General features: G+C 33.0%; 1 protein-coding gene across 1 annotated transcript; it reads right to left on the bottom strand.

Annotated features, from left to right (window-relative positions):
• Positions 1 to 5,809: 5,809 nt before the first annotated feature.
• Positions 5,810 to 10,065, bottom strand: LOC108192249 (carotenoid cleavage dioxygenase 7, chloroplastic). The gene is made up of 7 exons (XM_017372959.2): positions 9,108 to 10,065; positions 8,512 to 8,640; positions 7,890 to 8,021; positions 7,129 to 7,404; positions 6,624 to 6,709; positions 6,218 to 6,532; positions 5,810 to 6,110 (listed from the first exon to the last, which is right to left on the bottom strand). The coding sequence occupies exons 1-7, from the start codon at positions 9,874 to 9,876 to the stop codon at positions 5,949 to 5,951; spliced, it is 1,869 nt and encodes a 622-aa protein (XP_017228448.1). The 5' UTR covers positions 9,877 to 10,065; the 3' UTR covers positions 5,810 to 5,948.
• Between the last annotated feature and the right edge of the window lie 3,336 nt (positions 10,066 to 13,401).

Here is a 13,401-nt window from a genome sequence, read left to right as displayed (position 1 = left end):
GAAGATTGATACGATATAGCTTATTTATAGGTATATACTTCTGTTTGAGTAAATCAAGTTAGTAATTGTAGAAGCTGTGTGCTATATAAACACAAATTATTAGGTCTTACGAAGATACGAGTAAGAAGCACAAACACGAGTAATATTTGTGTAACCTAGCAGCTCTCAAGAACGTTTTTCTTGAGAGAGTATTGTAACAGTTCTTATTGTGATTAATAAGATCAGAGTTAAGTTAAATCTTGTTTGTTGTTTAAATCAACTTATTCGACATTCGATTGATCAATAGATAGAATTCCGCTTAAGTCTATTGAGTCAAATCAAGGCCTAACAAGTGGTATTAGAGCAGGCTAGTTACATACTACCAGTAAAGATCGAATCATGTCAACAACCAAACAAGAATCACTCAAAATTCCAGTCCTCAACAAAGTTGATTATCCGACCTGGAAATTGAAGATGATACCCTATCTCGAAGCCGCAGATCCTGACTTCATCGACAGGATTACTGATGGTCCCTACGTCCCAAAGAAACTAGTTGCTAAAGAAGGAACGACGCCTAAACACTATGCCCAGAGCTGCTTTGACGCGAAAAGAAAGACTTGAAGTACTCAAAGACTCAAAGCTAAAATCAATCCTTCAAAACAGACTGGATTCCGTCATGTCAAATAGGGTAATTGCTTGCAAAACTTCTAAAGAGATATGAGATACATTAGAAGTTCAATGTCAAGGAACAAAAGCGATCAAAAAGAATCGAATATCATTGCTTGTTCAAGAATACGAGAGATATGAGACAAATCCTGATGAAGATCTCACTAACTCATATGATCGGTTTCTCACCCTTTTAAACAACTTGTCTCTAACTGGAAAAGAATATGAAACTGAGGACTCCAACACAAAGTTTCTCAGATCGTTACTTGAAGAATGGGATACTCAAAGCTTTATCATAAGGCATCAGTATGACCTAAGTTTGTCTCTCTGGATGAAGTATATGGATTACTAAGAACTCATGACTTGGAAAATCAACAGAGAAAAGCCATGATCTCTCTCAGGCAGACTACTCGATTCAAGGTAGCAGGCCGCAGGCTGTTAAACCAAAAAAAAAAAACAGCACACACTAACAGAAAACAATATGCAAAGGCAAACTACTATATTACCTCTTCTTAGTTGATTACTCATCGATAACACATTCATCAAAAAGCTTTTGCACATCCTTGAATTCATCTACAACATATAAATTACAAATTATAAAAAACTAACATACAATATAAAACTAGTAAATAGTAAAAAATAAACCTTTTTTAATATTTTCATATCTTTTTTTGTCTTCCAATCATTGACGAAGGTCAAAAAAAATGTTCTCAATTTGTAACCAATCTTGAGTGCATATTAGAGCTTCGGTCATTTGAGGTAAAAGTCTACTCCTATATGCATCAAGAGTTCTACCTCTGGTGCTAAATGCCGACTCGGAGGCAACGGTAGAAATTGGCAATACCTAATATGCGCCTTGCAATATGTGAAAGAACTGGAAATTTTGTGGAATGTACTTTCCACCAAGCCAATATGTCAAAATTTTCTTCTTCCATCTCAATTCCATCCGTCAAATATGTATCAATTTCTGACTTTCCCTTCCCTCCTTGAACTTGTTCTGCCATATACTTTCCAGAATCCACATTCTTACTACTTCCAAAATTTGCACTTGTGTTTGGAGAACTTTCAACCACATATTGAATTTTGTAGTGATCAAATAATTCCTTAAGCGTTTTCATGATTTTATCACACATTAATATGCATTTTGAAGACTCACTTCTATATAGGTTACCAAAACAAAAGTTAACATAATGCATCTTATAACTTGGATCCAAAACAACCGAACATATAGCAAGAAATTAGTATTTTCCATGTTGTCCCAATACTTGTCATATTTTTCTTTCATTCTTGTAGGCATATCTCTCGTCAAAAGATCATCACTTAATGACAATTCAATAATTGCTTCTTGAATTTTAACAAGCTCAATGAAAAATAAATCCGAGGTACAATACTTGGATCCCGATATTTTCATTATAATCTCGTAAAATAACTTCAAGAATTAAATTAAACACTTCACATTAGCAAAATGTTGAAATTTAGGATGACCATCAACTTTCTTCTTCTTCTTCTTTTTATTGTTATTTTCATCAATCTCATCTTCATCATTTTTTTTTCATATTTAAAGAAAGCTTCATAACTATACTCCTCAACATACATTCTATCAAAGGCACTTTCATAAATAGTCGCAACATCTAGCATCATAAAAGTGAAATTCCACCTAGTCTCAACATCAAGACACACCAACTTTTCACATTTAATTTTCTCCATTTCAACACAAACCATAAACTTTGCTAGTCTTGCCGGTGAAGATCTAATATATCGTACCGCATTCCTAATTCTAGTTATTGAATCATCTTGCTCTTTTAAACCATCCTTGAAAATTAAATTTAAGATGTGTGCACAACATCGCATATGCATGTATTTATTCTCTAAGATAGCATCACGCCCCCGAAGAAACTTTTCAGGTGAGAAAGGGCTAAGTCATTAGAAGTGGCATTATCAACAGTGATTGTGAACACACACCTTATTTCCCACTTCTTCAACAATGCTTCCACTAATTTTCCTATTGCCACACCTTTATGACTTCTGATTGGACAAAAGTTGATTATCCTTTTACAAAGTTTCCAAACATCATTAACCCGATGTGCCGTGAGAGACATATAATTAATATTTTGAACGGATGTCCAAGTATCCGTTGTGAAAGTCAATCTTTTGGACCTCATACACTCTTTTAGTTTCAAAGCCTCTTCTTTATAGATGATTATACAATCTCTAGCAACCGTCCATCTAGATGACATTTTACACAATGGTTGTGCTTCATTCATTAGCTCAACAAACCCCTCATGTTGCACAATACTAAAGGACATGTTATCTTTAATACACATCATTGCAACTTTTTTTCTTAATCTTTCTTGATTAAATGTATGAGCTTAAATATTGTGACTTCTCCCAACTTTCTCACTTTCTTCTTTGGACAATTTTGAAAAGTTCAATATTTTTTGCTTCTTATCTAAGTTCACTCGTAAAGGAGATCGAGGACAACTGCGTTTTAAATGACCTATCATAGAAGACGTACCATATCCACGGGTCAAGAGACTATGACCTTGCAATATATACATTTAGCCTTCTCCATGCCCTCTTCACAATTTGGGAGTGTGCTGAAATGCGCCCATGGCGACAAATTTAGTTTCTTCTCCTTTTTCTCTGCTTTATCGCTCTCTAGATTTATAGGGTCATAGAAATCAACAATTGAAATGCCAATTTCAGTATAAAACATAAGAACACAAAAACTAAATTAAGTAAATCTCATTGAAGTAGAAGATACCTCTTTAGAAGCTTCTGGACTTTTCACCTTGGTAGGTTGAATATCTTCGTTTGGAATTTCAGTGTGTTCCATTACGCAGCAGCCTACACCTCTCGGCTCTCGTACGTCTTCTATCTGCTGTATGTATCTCGCTATTTGCCCTATCTGTGAACTGTGTATACAGTATAGCGACTAGCGAGATTTGTGACCTAAACTAATTAGCCCAACAAACAAATGGGCTGGCCCAAATGAAGTTACCAGGCAGAAAATGTATAAAAAATCACATACCTCAACAGGCTAGCACTCAATGTGCTAGCACTCAATGTGCTAGCCCTCTAACGTGCTAGCCGTCCATCGGGCGAGCACTCCAACGAGTACGACCTCAACAGGCGAGCCCTCAACGTGCTAGTACTAAACATGCTAGCCCTCCAACGTTCTAGCACTCAACCTTTTAGCCTTCCATCGGGCGAGCACTCCAACGGGCGCGCCCTCAACGGGCGAGTCTTCAATGTGCTAGCCCTTCAACGGCCGAGCCCTCAGAGGGTCATGCCCGTTTTTTGTGGAAGTGATTTGCACTTTGCATCCCATAATTTTAAATGAAATTCAGTTTAGGTTCAATATTTTTTTATAAAACAGAACACATCCCATAACATTTTTAAAAACCAGAACTTGGACCCATTCACTATCTCCGTTTGTTTACTCTGTTAACATTAAAAAAGAAGAGTATTTTGGGTAATTAATAAACAATTGATATGCCATGTTTTGACATCAGTCTCCCAAACTTCAACCTAATTTTCCAAACACTAAAATACAGTCTTTCCACATCAATTCATTATACCTAATCTTTACATCTTATTAGTGGTGCATATCTTATTTATATAGATAGTTCAGAAGGTACAGAACTAAAACTAAATTCATACATTATCCGCGCAACTCGGATAGTTGGCTGATCAGCACAAGTGGTTCGTGTTTTGGTCCTAGCCAAATGCACAGCGCCAAGTTGATGCTTATTCCGAAACATATGGTGTCTGCAATGATATATCTTCTCCTTTTTTGTGATCCAGACTAATAAATTGATTTTTCATTCCATGATACATGCACATAAATTGTCTCCCTGTATTTGCTTTGGTCCATACAGTTTGCACCTTCCACCAACTTATACAGTTGGGATTTTAGCTATGGTGGATATAAGGAGAAGAAATATAAAAAATTGGGGTTTAGTTGTATTGTATAAAAAGAAGAAGACCAGTAGAATGATTAACGCCTATTTATGTTAACAAAGTTAACGTTAACGGAGTAAATAGACAGAATAGGTGAAAAGGATTCAACTTATAGCTTTTAAAAAAGTTTTGGGATGCATTCTGTATTGCAAATTTGTTTTGAACCCAGACTGAATTTTATTTAAAATTATGGGATGCAAAGTGCAAATCACTCTTAATTTAAAAACCCCATTTTAAAGAGAATGCGATAATAAAGGCAGTTAATAAAAAATCAAAACAAAACCCTATTCTCTCTTTTCTCTCTATTCTTGAAGTAGCCGCCTCTATAATCTGAGGGGCTTCCATCGGCTTTTACCGGTGGAAAGCCCCAATCTTTTCTTTTTTTAAAAGTTTTTGTTCATCTTTTGCTTTTGTTCAATAAGTTCCCAATTTATTTGGGTTTTGTTTGGTCTCTCCTTGTGTGAGAGTTAGATTTTGATTTTCTTTACTGTTCGTCATGTCCGGAATTCCACATCTGCAGGATTTTGATGGTGTTGATTCGGTGATGAAAGTTATTATGGTGATACATCTATGGTCGATTGCTCAAAACAACAGTTGGAGGATTACAATATGTATATATCTCTTCAAAAAATCGTTTGGTTGCCTATCTAAGATGGAAGGATTCAACAACGATATTATTATGCGTTTGTTCAATTTCGATCATGTATGTAGATGCCGTATGACTTTTTATTATTGAATTATTTTTCCTTGTTAAAAAAAAAAGAGAATGCGATAATTTTTCAATCGTTACCATAACAAAACCTAATGTTCGAGCAATAGAGTTTGTGCATGTGATCTTGAATTTGAATCTACATCTCTCAAACCATACATCGTCCAAATCTTTCCGTCTAACTTATTTATAATTTGTCAATAATTTCATATATGACATTATTTATTTTTGTCAGTTACAAAAATATAAAATATGGATGAATTGATAAGTTACTTTAAAAATAAAAAGAAAACTAAATAAAATTATATTTAAAATAAATAAATACAATACACAACAAATTTAAAGTATGATGTGAAATAGTGACCCGTACCTTACACGGATTTTTACGCTAGTTTTATATAAATTTGGATAAGTCATCCGTCTTTTATATTTCGAATTGAAGTATAATTTGGTATCTATCAATAGTGGCTCCAGATTAATAAAATTTACATATTGAATCCTAATAGATAAATGACTTAAATTTATATCCATAAATATTTATGACCTGAGAAACATAAAGGAAGCTTGTACATTTACTTGTTCTGTTTCCTTTGTGGATAATCTGCTGCATGAATAACATATACTCATCATCTTATACCCTAGATTCATGCTTATTATCTGCCCAAAAACCATGGAAACCAAGTGGAAAGTTGAGATGTCTTGGGACTTCGAGCTTGGCAAGAAGTGCATTACCCGTCCCGATCCGATTTGGATCCAAGATAACAAGATAACATCTCTGTGTTGATACTGCATACTGCAAAATACAAAAGAATCTATTCAGCAAAAAGTAAACCGGGAATAGCCTCTCCTTGATATTATTACACAAAAAAAAAAAAAAAATTACATTAGCAAAGTACTTACCTCTACAACAAGAAGGTACCCTTCACCTTCCTCGGTTCCTTTGGGCACAAAAATAGGCTCTCCTATGAATCTTCTGTTTCCAACAGACCACGTACTAACGGATTCATCTACGGTGTTTAGTTTCACCACTGTGTCAAATGGGAAATGTTGCAGACTCTGGCGTGAACCAGAGGTAGTCGCAGCATATACGTATGAATTTTTTGAGCCCGAAAAATTCTGGTTGATTACAGGGAAATCTGATGACTTATCCCATCGGTTTAAAGGTTTTACGCCACAGTTTCTACAATTTCCATTCTGATCCAGTTGAAGAGATACCTGCAAAAATGAAAACAAGTAGTTTAGTCTTTGTGCATCAAAAAAAGAATGTAAATATGGTTCTTGTTGAGATATCTAAGAGAGAAATTACCTGAACAAGATGTGTCACTAGCTTCTTTTCTTTTTCTTTCACATTCATCATTGCAGGGTCTAACTTGCCAGTTTTCCAATCATATCCTGATCAAATATTGAAAATCATCATCACACTTAATCAAGAAAAGGAAAAAGAGTGTCTGTTGCTAAAGAGAAATTCTAGTCTCTAGAGCCTAAATTTCCCATAATATTTCCCGGATGATTTGATACTGAGGTGTTGGGAAGTGGGCTTACCAGGATCATATTATATTCTAACATTTCCCCTCACTCGAAAGCCCATTTTTGGGTCGAGAGTGGATCACGAACGCGGAACGCCCACCTTTGGGGCATAAATTTGCCTCCGTGTTGGGAGGATTCCTTATTAGGATCATATTATATTCTAACACGTATGATTCTAAACCTACACAGGATTGAAGATACCTCACATGCAAATCGTTTTTCGCTACACTATTAACAAATTGTTTTGGAAGCTTGAGTATTTGGGTTTGTGAAAAGAATATTACCAAACATTTTCTGAAAATTGAACCATTGGTAAGAGCAACCACTAGCTTGTATTTGAATCTCTACATTCCCCTTTGTGTCCTTTTCCTCAAATGCATTCCCACAGTGCAATACCCACATTTGTGAAGGAGCTTCAATGGGTACTTTCCAATCTCTCTCTCCATTGGCTGATTCTGTTGGGAACCTAGGAAGCAAATATATTGGAGATGTGGGCTTGTTTGGATTCAGTGACAATGCTGATATCATTGGAGATAACCCACATACTGCTGTCATTGATCCTGCAATATTATGTATTCATTTTTTGGTTCAAAACAAAATTACAACAAATATTTTGTTTAGAGTATTCTCGTAAAAATTGTCCAAGCTTTGTATTTTATAGATTCATTTAGAGATTTGCCCTCTCTGTGATTCGGTTTTGGAGCCGTGTGACAAGGTTTTCGATATTATATCGTACGTATTTTAAAGTATGTGCGGAATAATTGTTCTCACTGTTTTTATATTGAAAATCGGCCGAATCACATGCATATGTGATTAACAGTTTTGTAGAAAGCGGGAATCGGACTTAATCGGCGAAATCACGGAACAAGGATTAATCGGAAATTAATTGAATTGATCGGGGATTAATCGGATTGATCAATGATTAATCGGAGATTTAATCAGTTCGGTGAGTTACGGAACACGGATTAATCGGTGATTAATCGTGATTAATCACCGACTTTTAGAACAGAGATGTGATATGTAGCAAATTAACATGTATGTTTACCAGGAATATCAAGCTTTATGCGATTGCCAAATAATATGTAATAGTTCTCGGTGAAGGCCCAGTCATGTATCATTAAATGATCAGCAATATTGAACTCTTTTCTCTGCAGCATCTTTAGATTTGAATCGAATTCTGTAGAAACAAACAATAAGTAAACATTAAAAAGTCAATTTAGTACTGCTAGATTAATGCTTAGATCTTCATGGCTTTGTGTCATCATTAGCAGAGCATGATAAAAAAATACTCCCTCCCTTAATCTCTCTTATTTTATTACTTATAGTTTAAAATATATACAATATAATTTTATAAATTATTTTTAACTATTCACTTTTAAATAAATATTCAAATATTAAAAATTTTATCAAGAAGGAATTTTTTTTAAATTAATCAGAAAGATTATATTTTATAAAAGTATTGAAATAGCTGACAGATATCGGTTCACAATATAAACAACCTAACCGAGAAATGAGTGCTACATAAGAATTATATTCCATTACGTCGTTTTCATGAATCATGATCGGATCAAGAGAGGAAAGAGACAGAAACAGAAAAATAGAATCTCTTCATCTGAGAGACTTCTTAAGATTCTTCAACTTGAATTTGTCTTTTTACTCTCACTTACCATAGAATGTGAAATTACTTTGCGGGAGCAACATATCCTCAGCATTGCATGACATCATTAGCAGTCTATTTCTCTTGGAATCAATCTTGTAATGCGATAATAACCTCTTCGGCGGCATATTGAACACTCCTGCAACATAAATACATAACCAAAACCATGTTAAGATTCAGGTTGAAAAATAATGGAAGTTTTCAGGAGAGTTGATCATCTAACATATATAATCTTAAATCATTACGAGAGTCGATGATTCGTCCACTCATAATGGGGTCGTTTGGACAAACTTCGAAAAATTGACTTCTTACTTAAAATAAAAAAATGAAATAGAAATAAGAAATAAATAAGTTAATAAAGTGTTTAAAAAATAAGTAGAAATTGTTAGTGAGAAAGAAGCATTCTCAACTTATTAAAAGTGCTTCCACTTCCGGTTCTGTTTCTCAACCAAAATATACATCGAACCAGAAGTTGCTTCTGGTTCCCAAACAAGCTCGATGTATATTTTGGTCGAGAAACAGACAGGTTTCAAAGAAGTAGTAGCAAACTCTCAATATTATTATGCATGAAGAACAATAAATCAGCTAAAAACACAAAATACTTACCATATAGTATTGGTTTTAGTAGCTGTGCTGCCAAATCCCAGAAACCAGCAGCACCATCACTGATCTCACCACCGTTGATCAACAAATCACATCCGTCAATCAAATCAAATCTCCCGATAGTCTCCAAAGTCGCAGGATGAATCTCATACGGCTGTCCCCCTTCCCACAAACAAAACAACCTCCCACCCCAACTCAAAACACTGGTGTTCGCCACATTTTTCATTACCTTAGTATTCCCAAGTTTTTTCCCACCTTTCAGAACCGAAAACGGACCTCGGTGCGTGAACCGCCACTCATCCGTCGCAGAATCATGTTCTTCGACTTTCGCGTCGGTTTTAATGTACCGCGCCATGAATTTGGCTTCTCCTCGGCTGCCATCGAGCTGAAAGGCTCTGAGATAGCCGTGGCCATCGAGAGGGTGCACGGTAGAGCCGTGATCATCCGAAAAAAGGCCCGGTCCGGTTAAATAATAGGTTCCGGATGGGAAATCGGATGGGATTGCGCCTTCCACGATGCTTAGAGTGATGGGATCGACGGTCTCGGAACGTTGGGAGATGAATAAAAATTGGTAGTCCCAGAAGGCTGTCACAGTGTCATCGGTGTCTAGTGATAAAACTTTTTTAGGCTGGGTTTGGCTTGGTGGGGCGGCGATGGAGACGGCTCTGGGGGTTCCGGTGATCGGGAGCGGCTTGGCGCCATGATGAGGAGGAGGGATTTTGGGGGACGGGAATTTTGGAGGGGTGATCAGATGGCAGGAGGTGGCTTGCATTGTTCTTGTTTATGTGTTTATTAACGATAAAATGAAGGTGGCAATGAAAGTTTTAAGCATACGGCTAATAAATACATGTTTAAATATAAAATGTTGCTGCGGGAACCATTTGTGACGGTCTACAATGCTTGTTTTTTGTTCTAACTTGCGGGTTTGGCATGGTCTGCGGGCTCAACTGACTCTTGCTCAAGGTATATTCCTTGGGTTATAGCAAGTTTATATAACAAACCTTAAATAACAAGACTCGGGTTGCGTTCTAAAAATTTTCTATTTGACTGACAATAATCTCCGATTAAACCCCTACAATGTGATAACTGATTCAATTTTTGAAATTCAGTTAATCTTTATGAATTTTCCTTAGTCGAGTTATCTATACTATACTATTAAAGTTGAAACATTAGAAATTTGGTCGATCGATCGTGCTTGGGCCAAATTATGGGCCTACTAATATAATCAATTATCTTTTTAACTAAATTTATTATCATTTTTATATTTTCTAACTAACAAACTCAATTTTATAAAAATAATATTGGACAACATAACAATCGCCCTTTTAAACTAGGGAAAATAGATTTTTTTGCCACTCAACTTATAGTGTTTTTAGAAACTTACCACCCAACTAATTTTTTTATTCTTTTAGTCACTAATGTTAGGTTTGGTTTTATTTTTAGCCACCAACTTATGTTTGGATTTGATTACCAGCATTATTATAATTTTTTTGTCACTAAACTTATTGCGTTTTTAGAAACTAACCACTGAATTATAATTTTTTTATTTTACTCACTAGTGTTAGATTTAGCTCTTTTTTTTTGTCACTGAAGTTAGATTCAGATTTGATTATTAGCATTACATTTTATGTGTATCATTATTAAAATATAGTGGTAGTCGGTAATATTTTGATGATTTGATATATGTTTGTATTTTTATATGTAGTACTTTTTATGTAATATTTTTATATGTAGTACTTTTATGTCTTCAAGGTCGCTTACCTTAGATGAAAAGAATTTTACACGCATTATATAGCCTTTAAAAGATGTAGTTTCATATATAACTTTATTTTTTTCTTCCGAATGAAAATTCAGCGTTTGAATTTTTACACACAAAAATAAGTTATGAAACTATGTTTTATAAGAATCTTAAATACATGCTAAGCACTAGAGAAAATTTGTAAACTAATGAGAGGGACGAAGGGAGTAATAATAATATAAAATGATGCATTATATATAGAGGACAATCATCGAAAATTAAGTTTTCCTCTCTATTTATTTATCTCGAAAATTATAATAAGATAAAGTTATTAAAATTTTTGAAGATAAATTTAAGAGAGATCTTAAACTGAGCTAGTCCATTGAAAGTTTAATAGCGAAAGATGATGCGTCATATCACTCAATTACATTTTATCTTATAAGAGAGGGTGAATTGTTTGAAATCATTGATTTCATATTCATGATTTATTGAATTTTTAGAATCTAATTACTATTTTTCCTGATTTTAATTTTTCATCGGCTCATTTTATATTATTATTGCTATATATAAGGATATAAACATACGACACATCATCAAAGATTAGATACTATCCCTATGTATAAATGATGCTACAAAAAATTATCATAATGCTAGTTATCAAATCCAAACCTAAGTTGGTGGCTAAAAACAAAACCAAACCTAACATTAATGACTAAAAGAATAAAAAAATTAGTTGAGTGGTAAATTTCTAAAAACACTATAAGTTGAGTGGCAAAAAAATCTATTTTCCCTTTAAACTAAAACACAATATCTTTTTCAGAATCCTAACTAAAAAACCGATATTCCAAAAATAAGACATGCAACATTCATATAAAAAAAATATTATATATCCATATACTAATAATATTAAAGCACAAACATTGAAAGTTTGGTCAATCGGTGGCCAATATACGGGCTTGTCTATATAACCAATTATTCTTTTAACTAAAATATGTTAAACCCTCCGTCCCTTTTCAGTTGTCACATTTGGTTTTGTGCCGATTGAATTTACAAAAGTTTGACTGAAATTTATTAATATTTTATCAATTGAAAAAATTAAAAAAATGTCACCGGAAATAACTTATAATCTACACTTTAAGATGTAATTTTCAGTTTTTTAAAATAATGAAAGAGTTACTTATAATCTTTGGTCAAAACTTAGTTTTGACCAACAAAAATAGAAATGTGACAACTAAATAGGGACGGAGGGAGTATCTTTTTTTATTTTCTAACTAAAAACACTACATCATTTAAAATAATATTGAGCAACATAGTAACCTTTTTAACTAAGACACATTATCTTTTTAGATTTTCTACCTAAAAAAACAGATTTTCTACAATTAACACGGGCTACATATATATAAAAATATAATATTATTATATATAATTATTAATAAATAACCTGTGATATTTTTCAACCAAAATACATTAACATTATTTTTAAATACTCTAATGGACTCGTTGTAAAATACATTAACATTATAATACATTTTTTATTATCTATTAAATCAAAGCATTTAAAAGTAGGTTAGTATGATGGGTCGGTATTTGATTTTACGCGTCCTTTTTTTAACTTATAATATGTTCCATACTATAATATCAATTATCAATAACGAAATATTAAAAGATTGATAAGTTGATTTAAATCTGATTTTATAGATCTACTTCAATTATAACATTGAAAAAAAACATATTTTAACATTCTCAGTAAAATATATATGTTCGACCTTATTTTTAGTTAGCCATTTAACGGACTTAACTATTAAGAATTTATTAGCTGCTATATAAAAATTTATTTAATCATATTATATTATCATAATTTTATTCTCACGATAATATTAGTTTAAGTAAAATTATATAAGATAAAATAACAAATATTATAACCACCCGTTCTTTGCACGGGTTATAAGTTAGTATATATTAATTTATTAAAATTAAAATACATATTGCTTTGATTATGAACAATTGTAGAATTTATGATATAGTTGATATATATATTTGTTAATAAATATCTAATATAATAATAACTGAATATTAAATAATATTTTAATATTAAAATACTCCGATTTTTACTCCGATTTATCCCGATTTCTGAGAGACCTACAAAACTTTCCATTTTATTACAAACTTACAAACTTTTTTTTATTCTTCCGTCGTGTTAATCTTTAGTTATAGATTATATTTATGTTGAAAATTCTTGAAAAAAATCACAATTTTTAAAAGTAACGCATAAATAAATCCCGTATTTAACACATTTGTAACTAGGGTTCAACATCGGGTGTAGAACACTAATTATCATTATGTTGAATATATCTATAAAGATACTTAAACTATAACTCTGGGGTTTTGGTGGGGTTTAGAAACATAAATATTAATTATATAATACGTTTAACTTAGTTCTTACATTTAAAAATTAGTTTATGTACTTTTTTAACACAATTTTAATCGATGTTCAACAAAATATGTTAAAAAAATGTTGAACTCAAATTATATATGTGTTGAACGCAGAAAGTTTGTAAG

Source organism: Daucus carota, chromosome 9 (genome assembly GCF_001625215.2).
Source record: "Daucus carota subsp. sativus chromosome 9, DH1 v3.0, whole genome shotgun sequence".
NCBI classification, from domain to species: Eukaryota; Viridiplantae; Streptophyta; class Magnoliopsida; order Apiales; family Apiaceae; genus Daucus; species Daucus carota.
Note: the sequence above shows the minus strand (reverse complement) of the source record. Positions and strands in the feature narration are given on the sequence as shown.